At 42.6% G+C, this 21,117-nt stretch overlaps 1 protein-coding gene across 1 annotated transcript; it reads right to left on the bottom strand.

Annotated features, from left to right (window-relative positions):
- Window positions 1-16,239: 16,239 nt before the first annotated feature.
- Window positions 16,240-19,676, bottom strand: LOC147624891 (pentatricopeptide repeat-containing protein At3g09040, mitochondrial-like). The gene is made up of 2 exons (XM_086818134.1): window positions 19,589-19,676; window positions 16,240-19,383 (listed from the first exon to the last, which is right to left on the bottom strand). The coding sequence occupies exon 2, from the start codon at window positions 19,267-19,269 to the stop codon at window positions 16,273-16,275; it is 2,997 nt and encodes a 998-aa protein (XP_086674260.1). The 5' UTR covers window positions 19,270-19,383; window positions 19,589-19,676; the 3' UTR covers window positions 16,240-16,272.
- Window positions 19,677-21,117: the final 1,441 nt, after the last annotated feature.

The following is a 21,117-nucleotide window of genomic DNA, read 5'->3' as shown; positions in this document are numbered from 1 at the left end:
CTTCAAATTTGCTCCAAGCCTCTAACCTTTGAGAAAAAACTAATTTCTTCAGATTCACTCTTAATTCTTATACCACACTAGGTCTCTCTCATCAAGAATTAATTCAAAAGAGTGGTTTGGATTCATTCACAATCAAGCTCACACATTTCTTACATGCGTCATACATGTCACAGTTGGTTGGGTTTACTCACAACCAAATAATTCTTTAATCACACTTGGGTCATCCACACATTTCTTGCATGCGTCATACATGTCACAGTTGGTTGGGTTTACTCACAACCAAATAATTCTTTAATCACACTTGGGTCATCCAAGATATTCTTTTCACTTATTGGGTCACCCAATAATAAATTAATTATCGTAACATTACACCAAGTTAACTCCCTCTCTAATGCATGGTTTGAGTTTACAATGAGTTTCAAAGCTTATCTCATATTTTTGCATTTTTTATTTCACACCCAACTTAGGCTAATTAATATGCACTTTTCCATTTATAAGTGCCAAGGCTAATGCTTTCACACCTAAGCATATGCTTAATTTTAATTTATATGTGGATTCATTTATTTATTATTTTTCTTTGATTTACTCATTGATTTATTTCACAATATTTTCTAATGGCATTTTTCTCTTTCTAACCCTAGTATGTGTTGGGGGGTGTACATGTGCACATGGGAGGGTCCCAATAAAATTGTGCACTCATCGGCTTGGCCTAATTCACATAAAAATAATCTAAATTATTTATGTGATTTAATTTTCTTAGGACCTCAAGTTTTTCTAATTAAATATACACCTTCTCTCTTAAATTTGTATTCTCTCACTAGAGTTTTTCTCATTAAATATACACGTTCTCTCTTAAATTTGTATTCTCTCACTAGTGTGCCTTATAGACTGTGCACACTAGAAAACACCCTCTCTTTTAAATTTATATTCTCTCACTAGAGTGTGCACTATACAAAACAATACCCCATGTTAATTTATTGCATAAAAAGGGGGATCTTACATACCTTCTAATAAACGGCATTGGAACATATAAAGCATCCTTACCTTGAGTGTGCACTATACAAAACAATACCCCATGTTAATTTATTGCATAAAAAGAGGGATCTTACATATCTTCTAATAAACGGCATTGGAACATATAAAGCATCCTTATCTTGAGCTTAATGTCAAATAGGGAAAGTCTAAGGACTCAATATACATACTTGATTAAGACTTGTAATCCCCTAGTAATAATAGCTTGGTTGACCGGCCTAGTGTGAAAAGTAGTCACTTATATATAAGTCATTTTTGACACTAAGAAAGATACAATCATTAGCATACTTATGAGCTCCCCCTATTTTCTACTCTTGCTTGCTTATATGCTATTGGATTCATGCATGCTATATGGATGCTTGCTTGAATAGGATTATTTTTAGGATTCCCTTTTTCATTAGCTTCTTCTTTGTCCACACCTATTGTGAGAGATAGCCACTACGTCAATTTCTATTTAGCCTCCATATAGGCGAAGAGAGCTCTCCCTTCACGCCATTGACAATGACCATTCTGGTGACAACAGAGTGAGGACATGATGGTGGATGAGCTAGTGCAACGACATCGAGGAGTTACAATTATGGTTCTAAGGCAAGGCCCAATGACACATGATTCATCAGTAAGGCTAAGAGTAAGCTCTAAATTTGAATAAATTTAAACATATTTGGAGCCACTAGTGGGGTCTAGCCGAGGGCTTTTAGCCTTATTCATCCATCCATTCCAAGCTATGGGGCTAATATTATTTTGGATATAGACAATAATTGAGTGGCACATTATGTGTTAATCATCGGTGGAACATGTGTTAGACCACTATGTATTTTGGAAGACATGTGAAAACCTATTATGGTTTCATATTTTAGCATTAATATTTTTGTAAGGCTAAGGCCTCAAACCTTTATATATACCAATTAGTATTTTATATTTGGTAGGCCCAAGACTTTATATTTATAGCTTACTATATTTTTGTAAGAGCTTTTACGCTTGAAAGCTCAAAAGCACTTATGCTTTGTTTTAGGAGTTATCTTTTTGAAAAGAAAGCTTTTAATACATATAAATATTGGTGAGTGGTATGACGGGCCACACTCATCCAGGGGAGGTTCAACCTAATCTTGTGTTGATGGTGATTTCTTTCCTATTTTCTAGCTCTCTTGTTTATTTAATTTTATTTATTAAGGTTTATGCTTTTAATTTGTGCAAGTCTATGCTATGCTCTAATTTTGTGCTTGAGAATTAAAATTTCTTCCAAGTTTTTGGCTTTTCACATCCTTGCTAGTCGCATTCCACCATAATAATGCAGTTTCAACTAAGTGATTTGTAGTACACTTGAACTTATCTTTCATGGAAAATTATTTCCCATAAAAATAATCATCAAGTTAGCTAATCCATGATAACTCCATCTTTACACCCTTTTTGCCATCGAAATTATAAAATGTAAAAGCCTCATGACTTATTTTCTTTCCTTTTTATTACTGTTGTTGTTCACACTACGAGTGTTGTTGTTGGAAATAACACTTTTGGGATCATTGGTGTGCCTATCAAAATTTCAAAAAGTAAGAAATTTTTTAAATTTATTAGTTTGGGAATCCTGTGGTGGTTTATTGTTCCTTTAAACTCCATTCTTTCGCTCGCAATTGTAAGCTAAAGAGAGATCGATGTGGAGAGAGAATAAGGTTGGAACATATTGATCTTCATTCGAGAGTAGGCTTTAATTAATAAATTTATGTTTTTTATCCTTTGATCTCACTCATTTAATGGCTTGGAGTTGGATGAGAACTTGCAAAACTTATCCACATATACCTGTATGATCTTTTTGTCAAGTTGATGAAGCATGTCCCATTGTTGACGTGCTCTTGCTTTATATAGAGGAGTGGCAAGAAATTCTTTTTAATGAGCTTTTAAAATTTTCTTCAGAAATTCTTCTCCTTGAGTGGTCCCATACCACTGTTAGGACCTTAAAGAGATGGAGAAAAATTTTTAATTCTCAAGCATAAAAATTAGAGCATAGCATAGGCTTGCACAAATTAAAAGCACAACCCTTAATAAACAAAATTAAATAAACAAGAGAGCTAGAAAATAGGAAAGAAATCATCATCGAGATAAGATTTGGTTGAATCTCCCCCTCACCCATATTTATATGTATTAAAAGCTTGCTTTTCAAAAAGATGACTCCAAAAACAAAGCATAAGTGTTTTTGAGTTTTTGAGTATAAAATCTCTTACCAAAATATAGCAAGCTACAAATATAAAGTCTTGGGTCTACCAAAAGTATAAAATATTAATTGGTATGTATAAAGGTTTAAAGCCTTAGCTTTACAAAAATATTAATGCCAAAATATAAAACCATAATAGGTGTTCACATGTCTTCCAAAATATCTCATAGTGGTCCAACACATGTTCCACCTGTGATTAATAAATAATCTGCTATCTACATCCAAAATAATATTAGTCAGTACACATAGTCGATAAACACATCAATCTTAACTATATCATACCAGTGCACATAGTTGATTAAACACATTAATCCTAGTAAATGATATAAATTGAAGGCGCATCCAAAATAAAATATCCCAAAATAAATAATGGGCGTCCCCCATAAAGGTTATGACTAACACGCCGGTTTTGCCTTGGGCTTGATATTTGTTCTCTCCTCTTGTGGGCCCATTAGGCACGATGTAGTTGGGTTAGTTTCAATATTTAATTGGATTAGTGTTGGTATTCAATTAAAAATATTGAGGCTAAAATTGTAAGGATTCCCATGGAAAAATAAATTAATAAGGTCTATTTTGTGTAGGTGCACATTAATTTATAAGCTAAAGGATTTAATTTCCTAAGGTTCAAAAAACCATGGTTTACCTAAAACTAGGTGGATTTTGGTTGGTGGGTAATGGTAAAATTACCCTTGATGTTACTTAGTGATATATGTGGTTTAAGACTCATGCAAAACAAGAGTTGTGCACTCTATTTTAGTTCAAAAGGGATAAAGTGTATGCATGAAATTCAAAAGTGGACTTTAGCCCCAAAAATGTGGTTTGCATGAAATCCATTCATATAGACGATGCACATGTAGAGGCTCTCAATCATCCTTTTCCTTAATGTGACGACAAAGGGAAATTTCTCTTGTATTTTTAAGGAAATCCTTGTATAAATCTTTTGGGAAGAAGAGGGACCCCTCATTACAGTAGAGAGAGAAAGGGAACCTTGAGAGAGAGAGAGAGAGAGAGAGAGAGAGAGAGAGAGAGAGAGAGAGAGAGAGAGAAGAAAAAAATTCCTTTTCTTTTAATTAACTTTACCATTGTTCCCTTGACCTTGTGTGTGCACATGTTCACACATGGGTTTTTCTCATTACTTTATGTATATGAACCCTATTGATTTAGCTCAAAAGAACTTTTTCCAATTTATTTATGAGGATTTTATAAAGAATTTACACATTTATAATCTTTTACATATGTAAAGTAACTTATTGTTAGTAAGAGGGGTCTTACATTAGCTGGCTTAATCCAACCTCATCAAGGGTGCTCTAAACTTAACATCATAGTTTTAAAATATCATAGTCTTATGTGGGTATTTTCTTTTGAGTGAGTTTCTATAGCTTCACCATCTTTCTTGTGGTTAGTTTGTCCTTCCAGAATCTTGAAGATAGCACTCTTAAGCTCATAAAATGTTAGGAAGTTATCCAAACCGTGTTGCACATACCAATTAGTCACTTTACCACCCGATGTTATTGTGCAAAGAACTCTATTTTCTGGGCTCTTGGAGCTCTTATAACCAAAAATGTGGTTTTCAATAAGAAGACATGAGCATCCTACCCTTCATCACTTTCCCTTGAACTTTGGGTATTTTAGTGCCATTTCTATTGGTCAAGGTTATCTGGCTTCCCTTTGGTCTTCTTTCCCTCTATTTTGTTACTTTAGATATTCTTGACTATTTCTACCTTGTCCTTCTTGAATTTCTTGTCCATGTTACCATGTTCATAGTTGGATCAGGTCCTCCTGGAACTTCATTTCTTTGTTTTCTCATATCTTATAACTCCTACTAATGTCTATTTTATATAGGATAGTTTGCCCATCTGTGATCAAGCATGTTGCAATAATAGTATGTTAATCCTTCTCCTGTTTGGCCAAACCTTCCACCTCCTGTTCTTCCATATGGGTGATTATTTTGAGGTGTAGTGACTACATGATTGATGTCTAGCAGTTGTATGCCAAGGTTGATGCCTCTCTGACAATCTAGGATTCTTGTTGTTGCAAACGGCACATAGTTGAGCCAGTGACAGAGAGGTAGCAAGGTTAGCAACCACCATTAAAAAAAAAGAATTTTGGTAGTAATTATTAATAGTATGGTTGGTCTTGTTGGCAGATGGAACGCAGCTAAGCAGGGAAAGCTCTCCTTGTTTGTGTAACCCTAATTTTTGCACTTTGTACACCAAACATTGGTTCGAAAATGTTTTTCCCTGCATGGCCTCCAGTAAGCTTGGCTAGGGTGGCCTTCGGTTCTTCATGAACATCCACTGCCTACTTCATACCTTTCTTCTTCTAGGGATTTCACTCTTCTTCTGTATCCAAATCTAAACTGGATCTAAGTCAGAAGCATCTTCTTCAAATTCTGCCACACTGACGACTCTTCTTCTTTCTCTTTTCCTTTCTCAGACTTCTTCTTTTTAGGTTCTTTCTTGCTTTTTCTAAGGATCCTCTCTTCTCTCATTACTCTTGCTACTACTTGTTCTAATGTAAGAGTTTCCATAACAGAGATGATGCCATAACTAGAGCGTCATCTGCAATTATCCCACGAACCATTGACATGTTGAGAAATGTGGTGCCATTGAGCACATGAGTTTGTAGAGAGTGAGTTGAGTAAACCAAAGAAGACATTGTCCAGTAGCCACATGAGCAAAGCTAGATGAAACACGCCTCCTAGCTGTATATAGCATGATTGTAGAAAAGTTAAGGTGTAAACAATAGTTCCATGACCAACTAAAGGATAAGAAAATGAACGAGGGCAACATGGTCCTCCTCTTCAGCACAAAAACCTATAAAAAGAAACTTAAGCTCAGAAACTTAGGACCTTTGTCACTGAGATAATCGTGCAAGGCATTGTGTGCTTAGAGACCCTCAACGGTGTCGAAATGGCGGGATGTTTCAACAGTAGCAAATTAAAATGCTACTATGGCCCATTAACCGAAACCACCCTAAGGGCTATTTATGACAAAATAACAAAGAAAAAACGACTACGAAAAAATGAAACAAGCAGCCCAACAAGAGGCTAAATGAAGGCAAGCCAAACTTAGTCAAAAAAATATAGTGGTAAACATCGCCCAAGTTGTAGACCTGAAAGAAGAAGGTTATGGTTAGGAATGACTACCCTAACGAGCTTCGCCCAAAAATTATCTTTTGTAGATACAAGATACAAGGGCTAATTACAACTTAATGTCTTATATGAGACATGGCTTTCCCTCTGGAAAGCCCTGTCTTATGAGACATAGCTTTCCCTCTGGAAAGCCCCATTGAAAGAGACTCCTACCACGATCATAACAATGGCATGTCAAGAAGTTCACTGTTTAGGCACAGTCACAATTTTGTTCCACACAAGAAATAATCCCTTGGAAAAGAAGTTTTATGTGATGCCTATAGGAACCATATGCAAAGAGATACTTCTCAGAAGAGGTTGGATGGGACACAACCAGTGCAACATAGACTGGGATGCAAGGACAACTACCCTACAGTTGGCCTCAGGCCAAGTTACAGTCCTCATGACAGACGAAGAACCCATACCCGCTGCTCCTTCATGCCAAGGAGTCACCCCTCCACTCACCACCATCATTCCATCCTCAAATCCACAGAGATCCATACCACTCAAAAGAGGCCGCTCACCACTCCGGACACACCACTGCCTCTCCACTACCCCACTTGGCAGTAGCCCCATTCCAACTCTCAAAAGTCACCCAAGCTGCTCACCCCCCACAGAAAACTAACCACACTAACCCTCCTAACAACACTAACCAATGCACACAGGGCAAGCCTTCTGAATAGTGGGTACCTAAAAGGCTTCTAACAGTGCAAGGGTATTATGAAGGTACTTCCACTCTGTGGATCCCCCGCCGATGATCCACCTCTCATCCTCATATAATATCGGCAACCCAAACTCCTCGTCCCTCTCGCAGGCAACCAATTCAACAACCCCAAGTCCACAGGGTACAGGACAAACGTCGACCGAAATGCTCACCAAGTCCAAACTATCCTCACTCACACCCTACGCCTTGCCCAACAACAACCTTCGGATGGATCCCCAAACCTCTACTCTAGGCTCAACATTACTGTGAGGGCAATCACCACATTTGGGTCCCCAAATCACCAAGGCACCAACTCCCTACCCTTGTCACTCCGCAGTTACCAACCCTTCATTGGAAACCCAAAATGGCCTCCGCCCACAAATACTGCACAGGAGAAAGGGAAGCAAAAGCTTCACGAGATGACCCCTTGCCCTCCATCAACCAATAGTCCATACCAAAGATATACCCTCGATGTCGGCTACCTCAAAGTACTCCTAATCAGCCCTTAACCTCTCCATTCTCGAATACTCTCTCGTTTCTAACCTTTGAACCCCCCAAGGAAATCCCAACCGTGCCATCACCTAATTGGAACCGTCTCCTCCATTTGGCGAATTGGGCACGTAGTCAGTACAAAACCTACAATGGAGTGCTAACAACATAGCCCACGAGTACAAAACCTGTTTGCAAGGTGCCCACAAAAAAAAAACTATTTGCCACCACGGCCGTGCCAAACTTGCCACGGCCATACCATTCTCCTCTGATTTTGCCACAGTCGTAACAACCTCCACTTGAAATGTCATGGCCGTTCCATCTTCAACTCCAACGACCACACCCGTTCCAACCTCAAAACTCAAATGCCACGGCCATTCCAAACAAATGGCACACACATACCACAAAGCCACGCCCGTTTCCAAACTCAAATCCAGCTGGTATGCCTGTACCATTCAGAAGCATACGCCCATTTTTTGGGAATGCCATGCCTATACTATTCATTTTCCATGGTCATGGCCTTCTGAAACCTATATATATGGGCCCACCCCTCTCATTTCCTCACTTTCTATTTTCAGCCTACCCGAACTCTTGCCATTTTTTTTCTCAAGCTTTCCCTTTCTGTCCATCATCCCTCACCATGGCCGAAACATCTGATCTCTCCTTGGAAGTCCTGAAGCACCCTACTCTCAGGAAGAAGCGCCCAGCAGGCAAGGGTTACTTCGAGGAGTACGGCCGCCACACCCAACCTAATTGTCACACCTGGGGGAGCAACTTATGAAGCAAGTCAACGGACACAGTCCACTCCTTTATGAAGAACAATCATAAAGTGGAGCATAAGCTATTGTATTTTACTCGACCATGCTACAGGGCTATTTGTTGCTAATCCAACCGTTTGCATCCCGCCCAGAGCAACTTGGGCTCGACGGCCTGCCCACTATGGAGCCTTGGGGACCTGACCTATACAACTTCCTATACTTTACAAAGACATACGATGCCAACCAGGCCACAGGTCAAGTGCTGGATAATGAAGGATAGGTGCAAACAGTACATCTCAATGTCGACTTGATCTAAGAAGCCCTCCACCTCCTAAGACTAGACCAACCGTACGTGCGGCTCACCAATGCCCCACAGTTGACCAAGGGTACTTTCAGGGGCAACACCGCCAAATACTGATGAGTGGAGTGGAGAAATATCACTCAGGAGGAGCTCGTGATGCTAGCCAGGGCACCATCCTTTTTATTGACCACACGGTGGACATGCCGCTCTTTAGCAGATGTAGTCTATCGACATTGGCCCCAGAGTCCACCAGGGAACACCCGTCAACTGGGCTGAATATTTGCATAAGGAGATGCATGTAGTTTTTTCTAACCCCCAAGGCAAGCTCGCAGCCGCCGCCACCCTCCTCACAAAAGTCATCTACCATGCGGCTGAATGGGAGGAACTTCCCAAGGCAGTGCAGCACACCGGACCAGATGCAGTCCCCATCTCTTTGCCTCCCCCCCAATCCTCTCCCCATTCACCACCACCAAAGCGCCATCATGCAGACCCAAAAGGGAAAAAGCCCATCCCCCCCAATCTAGCCAGGGCCTCACCCCCGAAGAGCAAGACGCTGAAGAAGCCAAACGCAAGGCCGCTGAGAGGAGGAGGCACAACGGCATGCATTTTTGGAACAGAACCTTTTTGAAACTCTAGCCCCTGTAGGATCTTGTCCTTACCCCCCTCCTCACTTAGAAGTGGGCCCCTCATCTCCTCAATCATCCCACTTCAATACCGTGGAAACCCTCCGCTAGGCACGCACTGGTAGCTTCAAATCCAGCGAAGCTTGTGCGCAGAGAGTGTCCATGCATCACATAGGGAAGTACCATACTTCACCCAGGCCTTCTCACACATGGCCCGCGAGCTCATCACTCAGATGACAGACTACATCTATCCGCCACAACTGGAGATTGCTTCATTAGCACAGCAAAACAAATGTTGCTTGTGAAGGCTCATGAGCAGCAGAATGCAGAGGACGTTTACACATCGACCCTCAACAACATTCATCTCCAGCAAGTCATCAAAGAAAAGGAGCAGCACTTGATCAACGCCCTCTCCTCCATTTCAAAACTCCACCACCAGCTCCAAGCAGCACAGGAGGCAACACAGCGGGATATCCACAACCTATCTCTCGCCCAAGCTGCAGAGCATAGGACTTCCAGCAAAGAGCCACAACCGCGGAAGAGGCCCTCACTAGAACCTCTCTCGACTTCCAACACTATCGTGAGATTATAGAGGAGACGCTCCATCAAAAAGAGGCACAATTGGAAGCTGCGAAAGCAAGAGCTACACAGCCCCCACCAACACTCTTTGGCCCCTCCTCCAGTGCCATCGAGAAAAAGGTCGACGCCTTGATGGACACCGCAACCAAACTCCCTCTCCTTGCAATCTCTGTCCCTTGTCCCCTGGATGGGAATGTCTCATCTTCTAGCCAAAGATGAGGGAAAAGAAAAATACAAGAGGGCGGTAAATTGGAAACAGGAGGAATGGATGATGATGGAACGGTGATGTATCAGATAAGGTGGACCAACATCCCTCCCCAGAGCCCCTACCAGCTCCTCGACCTCCATTATAGGACCATCCGCCTCAACTTGCTTTAACACGACATCTCGATGAACCCCTCTCCTGTACTACATATGCATATATCCTCACCAAGCTCCCACTCCACAGCATCGCCCTTCTGGCTCAGTTCTTCTTCCAGGGCCTTATTTCCTTCACCCACCCCCACATCTTCTTCAACCTTCCTACCCACCCTCTCCAAGCAAACCTCATGATCTGGTCCCACCTCCTACGCTTGGGATGCCCAGGGACCCAAACGATGTCATTGACATCTTGCGGGCTCTGTCCTTATCCATACCCATCCTAATGGACAGTTGATGCTCTCCGCTACCTCCACCACAAAGGATGGGAAACCGTACATGCAGCTTACCACTCCCTCTGATGAGATGAGCTCCTGCCATACTCTGCAGCTAGCCTCCTCATTCTTTATTGCAAATGTCATATCCGAATGGAGGTCATGCAAGCCACGGGCATCATGCAATTTGATGACTCAAATGTGGGGTTTCTAATGGAGTTTACCCCCGAAGAAGCTACATAGGCCAAAGTCTTCTTCCAAGCCCATGGCCCTGAATACTCAGATGAAGAAGACAATGACGATGACAGTGACCATGACAAAGGAGGCAATGGAGCCCCAGAGCCCAACCCCCTCAACCACCACCAGCCTCATCTCCCCCCCATCAACCTCCGCCCCCCAGCTCCTCTCACCCCAACACTAGCACATAACCACCCCCACCTGGCAACACAACACTCCCACTCTTCCCCTCACAATCCTCTACACCCATTAATTTTCCCACTCCACCTCCCTCACCAACCCCCCCTTCATCTCCAACCTTAACACTCAACTTAGGCCTGCCCAACGCCCTTATATAATTACCCTCATTATCGGCCTCCCCCAGTCCTTACAGCCAGCCTCGCCACCGTTTCCTCTACATCACCCACCCTTATAGAATTACCCTCATTATCGGCCAGGACTCCCCCAGTCCTTACAGCCAGCCTTGCCACCGTTTCCTCTACATCACCCACCCCTCCAACCTCATCACCACCACTAAGAAACCCCTCCCCCCACCCTTAGAAGAAGGCAAGATCACCGCCGCCACCACTAAGAAACCCCTCCCCCCACCCTTAGAAGAAGGCAAGATCACCGCCGCCACCACGTGAGCGCGAACCCTCCACTCAACCCCCTTAACTGGCGTGATCCGCTCAATTGAACGGAGTTCGAGCAGTCAATTTGGATCTTGCTCGGTCGACAACTCTAGACGGAGCCGCTCACCAAGGTCACGGGTCACATGGACATTCACGTCCTACGTCCCTACATTAACACAAAGCATCGCAGCTGGAAGCACGAGCACCCCCTCGACAATGTGGTGGCTACCATTCAACCACCCGTAGCTGCTCATCCCATCACGTTCGATCTTTTGGGGAACAGCTAACTTGGCACTGACCTTTCTTGCTGAAGCCGTACATATGGGAGCAATACTACAAGGCACCGCGCCCACTCCGGATAAACCCTGAATATCTATCGATCCGACGAAGATGGGCCTAGAATCTTTTCCATGAGAAGCAAACAAAGAACCCAAAACTTAATCTTCAACTTCCCATGGTTCACTCCTCCGACACCCTAGCAGAGCCGTGCACTCAAGCAACATGTTAAAGCGCATCCATGAATTCATCAGAAGATATGATTAGGTGCCAGATCATATGCGGCGGTCTTGCCACTATCGGATTCCTCAATCAGATCATCACGCTACTAGAGACATTCCCAGAATGGAACCATTATCATGAAGGCACTCAAGGCTTGGCCTTCGACATCAATAAAGGGCCAACATTGAAGCAGATCTTTGGCTACTACGAGCGCGTCCAGTGGATGCTGCCTGGTGCCTCTAAACATTTGAGGACATGATGGAGATAACTTTCTAAACAAGCTATCGTGTCTTCCATCGTCGAGACACCCCCCCCCCCGCATCCTACCTCACGATGCAACTTTGTCCGAACCTATTAGATCTACTACCGTTAGATCCGTGCTAGCTCCGAGGACAGACCTGAATTAGGGAGGGAGGGATGTTAACCAGTCTAGTTAACATCATTTTTCAAGCGTGGTCACGCTTCTTGTAACTTATCTTTTTGTTGTAACCACGCACAAAGCGTTGAATGATAAAAGAGATATGGGATGACCAAGCTTACGGCCTGTGTAATGCCGGTCATAGGAATAAGACGTACATAGAGCTAGGAAGCTAGTTTTGGTCCCCCAATTGTAAATGGGCAGCCGGCCATTGTAAAATGAGAGCTCTTGTATATAAGAGATTTTATGGAATATGAAAAGGGACAATCCCATTAGTCTCAATTAAGTTTCTCTCTCTCTCTCTCTCTCTCTCTCTCTCTCTCTCTCTCTCTCTCTCTCTCTCTCTCTCTCGCGGATGCTCGCTTGTGTATAGATTCTTTCATGTTTGATTGTTGTTGTGTGTGCATGTTAGGGATGGTGTTGATCTAGCTTCTCCTCTCCTCTTCCCTCTCTTGTCTCTCTACCAAGATCCCTCTTGCATGCATGTTGCCATGGAGTGTGAAGGTTGAGCTTTCCATAGCTCCCTCCTTCTTTGCTCTTCACCTAGCTTGTGAGTCTCCACTTGGGTGACACAAGTGGTGGTGGAGTGAGCCCCTAGTGACCTCACAAAGGGGACTTAACCCTCATTAGGTTTGGCTAAATTCTAGTCTCTGACTCAACCCTTGCATGGTTGTTTCTCTTCTTCTTTCCCTCTCTTGTGTGCAAGGTTGTATGTTTAGCTTAACAGTTGTGCCATGTAACTCTTTTCTTTCAAACCACGTAATGCACATATAAATGTGAAAATATGCTCAAAAATATTAGTTGTGAGTTATCTTTACAAGTACATATATAAGGGGCATGATAGAGCAGCAATAACATTAAGGACTACACAACGTGGTGACGGTAACATTAATGGGGTAGTCATTGATGAAATAGAGAGGTACTTCAATGCACGGTATGTCTTTGCACCAGAGGCATGTTGGAGACTCTTTGAATATGATTTGCATAATGACAAGCCATATGTGCACAACAGTTGCAAGTATAGTTACTTGGGGGTCCAAATGTTATCTTTAGAGACGATGATGATAATATTGCAAAGGTTGTTCATAAGGAAAATGAGGGAAAGACATCCTTGACTAAATGGTTTGCATGTAATGAACAACATTCTAAAGCAAATGATATATTGTATATCGATTTTCCTCAACAATGGGTTTGGAAATCCACCTTGAAGAGATGGACCAAAAGAAAGATTGGGAACACTATAGGGTGCATGTACTTTGTAGCAACTTCTGCAGGTGAGCAATACTATGTTCGCCTACTTCTTACTATATGCAAAGGATGTAAATCGTTTGAAGATTTGCATTCCTTCAATGGTTTTCTTTCCTTCCTTCAACGCAGCTTGCATTGCAAGAGGGATATTATAAGATGATTGTGAATGGGTTGCATGTATGGAGGAAGCATCATCCATACAAGATTTCTTGCAGTGAGATGCCTTTTTGTTACTATGTTAATGTTTTGTGAGCCTTCCTTTGAACATTGTGGGAGAGATTTTGAGAGGCAATGATAGAAGATTTTCTATACAATTTATCAAGTTAGTTTCTTGGTATTGAACAGTTGGTGAGATGCCTTTTTGTTACTATGTTACTGTTTTGTGAGTCTTCCTCTGAACATTGTGGGAGAGATTTCGAGAGGCAATGATAGAAGATTTTCTATACAATTTATCAAGTTAGTTTCTTGGTATTAAACAGTTGGCTGAAACTCATGCACTCTTGCATCTGGAGGAAGAAATTCTTTATGATAAAGGACAAACATTACTGGACTTTGATGGAATGCCTCAGCTTAACAAAATTGATTTGGAGGTCTTGGGTGGAAACAGATTGCTTTTGGAAGAGAGAGATTTTGGTATGGTTGAACAATCCAACCTATATGTGCTATGGAATCGATGTTAATAGATTCCCAATGCATTGCTTTTGAAACTGTGTTGCATGCGATTGGTGACAAATGCAGGTGACAATTTTTTTCTGGATGTGGGCCAGGGGGATCAAGGAAGACGTATTTGTATAATTGCTTGCTTGCACGATTACATGCGTAAGGCATGTTACTCTAGCCACTGCATTGTCGTATTTCTTCTCTACTCTTGGCAAATACCCCTTTAGCTTCTTCAACTACATTTGGTTGTCTTGGATTCTTTCTAGTTGAAGTCTTTTGCTCTCCTCAGCTCAATAATTTCACTTTAAGAGTACTAGGTGGTGACCTCATGGTTTGGTCACTGCCCTCAATATCATCAGCACCCCTCTCCTTGCCACCATTGTCCTTTCCACCAACTAGCTTATTATTGCAGTCACCACCATCTTTGTCAAATTTCACTTCATCGCCCTCAACCTCATAGTCCTCTTTGTCTTTCTCCTTATCCTTGTCGTCTTCATCCTCTACAAGGAAGCTTGAACTTCAATAAGCAAGAGGAAGATGACCAAGAAGATGAGGATGATGATGAAGATGAAGAGGAGGAAAACAAGTGGAAATAAAGATGAAAATGCCGAGGAAACATGCAACATCTTATGATGTGCACATCAATACCTTATTTTTCTACACCTATCCTGATTTCCAAAAAAAAGGTCAAAGAGAGAGAATCATCTCACATGCAAATACATCTAATACTTTTTGCAAATCCTTGGCAACATCAAAGCAAAAAAACATGTTCAATGCTGCCTTTAATGTAAGCTATAGAGAAACCCTTAACCCTCGAACATAGAAGAACCTCCCTGTATGTATGATCATATTTTGTAAGATCAAGAAGAGCTATGCTCTTTTAGGGAGCCCTCTAGCTTCATTTATACCCCTTTCTAGCTGAAAATGAGATGTACCGTGCCCTTGACTCCATTTTTATGCAAACATAATTTTGTATGACACTGACAAGGTCTAACGGATCAAAACAACCAACTCCACAACCTTGGTTTGTGTTAAGATTGATTCAACCATGTCAACTAGGTGCTAGATCAACGTTCCTTGTTGACGGCTGGGTAGAGCTATCGACTTTAAAGCGATGATTTGGAAGAACAAGTCGTCTCCCACCTCCCTTCATCGGCACTGCCAACATCTCTTAGTGGAATCCTCTATTCTAAGAGGCTAGAACCTTACATGAAGTGCACTGGTCACGATCAGTCAATCATACAAGAAATAGATCCTGCCCTAAGACACGATCTCTACTTGAGCCACCTCCATCTGAGCCATATGCAGCCATGCTTCTATTTTTTTCCCTCATGACAAACACCAAAAACACAGGATACAAAATCAACTGCATCCCCCGCTGCCTAAATTGTCCAAGAGATAGTGATTGCCTTGGGACTAAGTCACTGAGGGGGAACTCTCTTAAACATAGATTCCATCAAGCCATAGCACATGATCAGTGTCTGGAGCCTCTCCCAACTTGAATAATTGCTTCATGAGGATAAGGACTAGGCGGGTGTGGCGAGATCTGGGTCAACAGCAGCAGAAAACACTAAAGACTTTTTGAAACAAGTAAATTGAAAACACAAGCAGCTTTGCTAGGGCACCTACACGTAGACCGAAACAAACCGCAGATGCTGCCTCAAAGAAAAAGCCACACACTGCTTCCCCCTTGGATTGGCTTATTATAGTATGTGTGAATGTGGTTTTTTTCCAAGGAGTCTCTCTCTCTCTCTCAATCTCTCGTCTTTTTCCTAAGACTCTCTCTCTCACACACACACGGGCAGTGGACGTGATGCAGCCACTGATGCCAAGGATCCACATTGATCTCATGACATTATATCACTGTATCAGTTCTAGTTGGTTTTATTATGTTTATCCATGATTTAGACACTTCATGAACATTTTTGTTCTCGTAGACCTTTGGTCTTTTGCAGACATTAATAGAACTCTCTCTCTCTCTCTCACGTGTGCAAGTAGTTTAAGCTGCCCCTTGTTCCTTTACTAACCTAGTGTACTATTGTCTGACAGGAAAATCTGAAAATGTCCTGTGACAACTAATGCAAACTGGCAACATATGCTTCCTCTCTCAGTTTACAGGAAAGAACTTCTGACTTTGCATTGATTTATTTGCTTTGAGAATGTCTGTTATCCCCAACCAAATAAGAATGTACAATTCCGGCGATGTCCTCAATCCGCCAGCAATGTCCTGGCTTCTTCCATGCTTGTTTTAACACTTCCATTGCCTCAACCTTGTTCAATTGCTCATGCGTGTAGGCACCTGCATGGATGTGAGACATTAAGACATACGCTGCAGCATCCTTTTCATCCAAACACACTGCATGATCAAAGGCCTGTTTTCCAATCTCCACATTTCCCCAATTTCTACAAGCCCCCAACACAGTATGCCACACCACAAGATTAGGGCAGACCGGCAATTTCTTGATCATTGCTACTGCCTTGTCTATTTGACCTACGCGGCCAAGGAGATCGACCATGCAAGTGTGGTGCTCAAGAGTTGGAACAATGCCATAGTCCTTGCTCATTGCCTCAAAATACGTCTGGCTCATATCAAATAGACCTGTGCGACTGCATGCATTGAGAACAATAACAAAGGTGACTGGATCTGGCTTTATACCATGTCCTAACATTCTGTCAAAAATATGGAAAACATCTTCACTTTCTCCAAACTGGGCGTATCCTGCAAGTAGTGAATTCCAGGAGACTACATCTTGAATTGGAAGATTGTCAAACACTTGCTGTGCTATGGCAAGTGAGCCACATTTGGCATACATATCAACCAAGGTGTTGCCAACAACAAGGTCTCTTCCCAATAACCCCTTTCTGGCAATGTCAGCATGTATTTCTAGACCCTTGTCTGTGGCTCCTATGCTGCCACAAGCTTTCAAACTGCAAACAAACGTGGATGCATCTGGAGAGACACCCTCGAGTTGCATCTGTTGAAAACACTTGAGTGCTTCCTCACCAGGCCCATGTTCAGCATATCCTGCAATTAGTGCATTCCACAACACTACGTCTCGAGCTGGAAGCTTGTCAAACACTTGCTGTGCTTTGGCAAGCCAGCCACATTTTGCATACATATCAACCAAGGTGCTGCCAATAACAAGGTCTCTTTCCAACAACCCCTTTCTTGCAATCTCGACATGTATTTCTTGACCCTTGTCTCTGGCTCCTATGCTGCCACAAGCTTTCAAGCTGCAAACAAACGTGACAGCATCTGGAGAGACACCCTCGAGTTGCATCTGTTCAAAACACTTAAGTGCTTCCTCGCCATCCCCATGGTTGGCGTATCCTGCTATTAATGCATTCCATGAGACTACCTTTCGAGCTGGAAGTTTGTCAAACACTTCCTGTGCTTTTGCAAGCAAGCCACATTTAGCATACATATCAACCAAGGTGCTACCAACAAAATGGTTTCTTTCCAGCAATCCCATTCTTTCAATCTCAGCATGTATTTCTTGGCCCTTGTCTGTAGCTCCTATGCTGCCACAAGCTTTCAAGCTACAAACAAATGTAACAGCATCTGGAGTGACACCCTCAAGTTGCATCTGTTCAAAATAATAGAGTGCTTCGTCACCATGGCCATGTTCAGCATATCCTGCGATTAATGCATTCCATGAGACTATGTCTCGAACTGGAAGCTTGTCAAACACTTGTTGTGCTTTGACGAGCCAGCCACATTTGGCATACATATCAACCAGGGTGTTGCCGACAACAAGATATCTTTCCAACAACCCCTTTCTTTCAATCTCAGCATGTATTTCTCGGCCCTTGTCTGTGGCTCTTATGCTGGTACACGCTTTCAAGCTGCAAACAATCGTGACAGCATTAGGGGAGACACCCTCATGTTGCATTTGTTCAAAACACTTGAGTGCCTCCTCGCCATGCCCATGTTCGGCATATCCTGCAATTAGTGCAGTCCACGAGACAACATTTCGAACTGGAAGTTTATCAAACACTTCTTGTGCTCTGGCAAGCAAGCCACATTTGGCATACATATCGACCAAGGTGTTGCCAACAACAAGGTCTCTTTCCAACAACCCCTTTCTTTCAATCTCAGCATGTATTTCTCGGCCCTTGTCTATGGCTCCTATGCTGCCACAAGCTTTCAAGCTGCAAACAAACGTGACGGCATTTGGAGAGATACCCTCGATTTGCATCTGTTCAAAACGTTTGAGTGCTTCTTTACCATGCCCATGCTCAGCATATCCTGCAATTAGTGCTGTCCAGGAGACCACGTTTCGAACTGGAAGTTTGTCAAACACTTCCTGTGCTTTTGCAAGCGAGCCACATTTAGCATACATATCAACCAAGGTACTGCCAACAAAAAGGTTACTTTCCAGAAACCCCCTTCTTTCAATCTCAGCATGTATTCTTCGGCCCTTGTCTATGGCTCCTACGCTACCACAAGCTTTCAAGCTGCAAATGAATGTGACAGCATCTGGAGAGACACCCTCAAGTTGCATCTGTTCAAAACACTTGAGTGCTTCCTCACCACGCCCATGTTTGGCATATGCTTCCATAAGTGCATTCCACGAGACGACATTTCGAACTTGAAGTTTGTCAAACACTTGCTGTGCTTTGGCAAGCGAGCCACATTTAGCATACATATCAACCAAGGTGCTGCCAACACTGTCGAGCAAACCCAATTTGGCAACCTCCGCATGTATCTCGAGGCCTCTTTCCAGATCTTTCAGCTTTGCACAAGCCTTCAGTAACACCACAAATATATGCCCACTTGGATATACAGAATCATCCTTTTGCAATTTCTGATACAGGGTGAAAGCATGTTGAGGCTTCCCACATTTAATATAACCTGTAATGAGGGAATTCCAAGACCACTCATTCCTATACACCAGCCTGTCAAAAACCTGCTGGGCATCACGCATGCTTCCAACTTCCACCAACATCGAGACCACGTAGTTCCCAAGTGACCTATGAGCTTCCAAGCCATTTTTGCGCAAGTAGGCATGCAAGCGCAGCGCTTGTGCTTGGTCTCTCTCCTTTCTGCATTTGTGCAAGATGCGTGCAAAGTCCTGGACGGTTGGCTGGTGCAGCACCTCTTTATCCAAGGAAAGCAGTGTCTCCTCTAGGCTAAGCATCCTCCAACTACCGCAAGGATTATTCTTTGCTGCTGCTGCTGCTCCTCCTCCTCCTCCTTCTTCTTCTTCTTCTTTGTGTACATTACCTCAATGTCTGTTTCCTCGAACCTTAGCCTGTCAGCCTGTCTTTAAACCACTTGGATTGTACCAGCCGTTTAACCATAGGAATTCTGAGATCTGGAGCTGAGATATGGGGGGCTTGGGTTTGCTTGTAACAAACACACAGAGGACAGAGGCTCGCTTGTGGGCGAGCCTCAAATTAACCAATCAAGAGAAAACTATCACTAAATTAAAGAAGAAAGGGAAGACAACCACTTACTTTGCTTTTTGGGAGAGATCCCTCAAGTGCTGATTCCACAAGCGCTCGATCATCTCCGCGGCATTGTTGAACATGAAAATTGTGGAACGACGGCACCCAAAATAGCACGTGCGGTTACGTTGAGCTGTTGTGCAATTCTCCTCCAGCGGTAGTTAATTTTTGTTTTAGGGTAATTATGGTTCGTTACAAGGTTTTTATGGGTGTATCTTTCATCACATGGCCCGGCCGATGACCAAGAGATTCATACTTGTGTGAACAGGACTATAAGTGGAGGCCACCTCAGATTTGCTTCAAACAGATCGTTATGAATGCATATTTGCCCGGACACTGCAAAAGAATTAAAGTGATATGATCCCGACATATCCAAGCACTTGGCCGTGGCCGTTAGGCTATCCTATTTTCTCTATAGGTACAGTTAAGTATGGTTGTGGGGGTTCCCAACATGTCCAAGCACTTGTTAGGCTATCTTATTTTCTCTGTAAGCTAAGTATGGTTGTGGGTGATAATTCGCCTTGTTTCTCCTACGACTTTTCGAATTAGAAAGTTGTGGCTCAACCTTCTCTGGAGATTGGGGTCTCTCTTGTGTCTTACCACAAGGATAGTGACTTTTTCTTGTTCCTCGCCCCCATTCTCAAGAAACTCTTTATGCACCTTGTAGCCTTGATGTATCTTAGCCTTTGGACATTTATCAGTTTACTCTATAACATGTTCATACGTCTAGCCTGATAATGCTATTCGTCCTTAACCATTTCCTAATACACTTCCCTTTTGGCGATGCTTCACTATTTGAGCTTGTTGATAGCTGTGATTCTAAAAACTAGATGCCCTACTTTGTTAAGCCAAATCATTGTACTTCATACCCTGACTAGGGAGTATATCAATTGTTGACAACGCGTGTATCCAATTTTCACTAAAATTTGGAGGAGGGAGGGGCACATATATCACATCTTCCTCTCCTCCATTGTTAGGAACAATTTCTCGTTTACACACTTGTACAGATGCGGTTGAATCAGTGGGTTACATGCCCATTTCCAAAGAGGTTACCCTTCATCGAATGAGTCTTCTAGGTTTATAGGTCCACCTTTAGAACTTGGGTGTCGTTCTTGGGTGTTTGGCTCTAGAGTTTGCATTCTTCAAGGTTTCTCTGTTCTACTAAGGCTTTCTCTCGTCCTATTCTTGTTTCCTTTAATTTAGGATTTACATTTTCCTCTGAGCTTCTATGAATTTCTACCTCCATCTCCTCACTTGTTGGGAAAATGGTCTCTCCAGTCCCTGTTGTGATGCCTTCTGCATAGCTCTTAATCCTAGGAGTGAAAAAGATTTACTCGTTAGGATGGGTCTATATAGGGTTCCCTCTGTATAAATGTCTGTAAGGGAGGTGGTGTTTCCTTGTGCAACTCCTCTTCCTGTTGGGAACCTTTGAGTATTTCTCAGTGTGTAACTTGATCCATATCCACTTGCAGTCCAAATAGCCCTTTAGCAGTGTTTAACATACCTGTGGGATATTACAACCCTCTCCTCCACTCGCT

This window comes from Cibotium barometz, chromosome 24 (genome assembly GCF_041138505.1).
Source record: "Cibotium barometz isolate CiBa-2024 chromosome 24, ASM4113850v1, whole genome shotgun sequence".
NCBI classification, from domain to species: domain Eukaryota; kingdom Viridiplantae; phylum Streptophyta; class Polypodiopsida; order Cyatheales; family Cibotiaceae; genus Cibotium; species Cibotium barometz.
The sequence above is the reverse complement of the archived record's forward strand: the minus strand, read 5'-3'. Positions and strand labels throughout refer to the sequence as shown.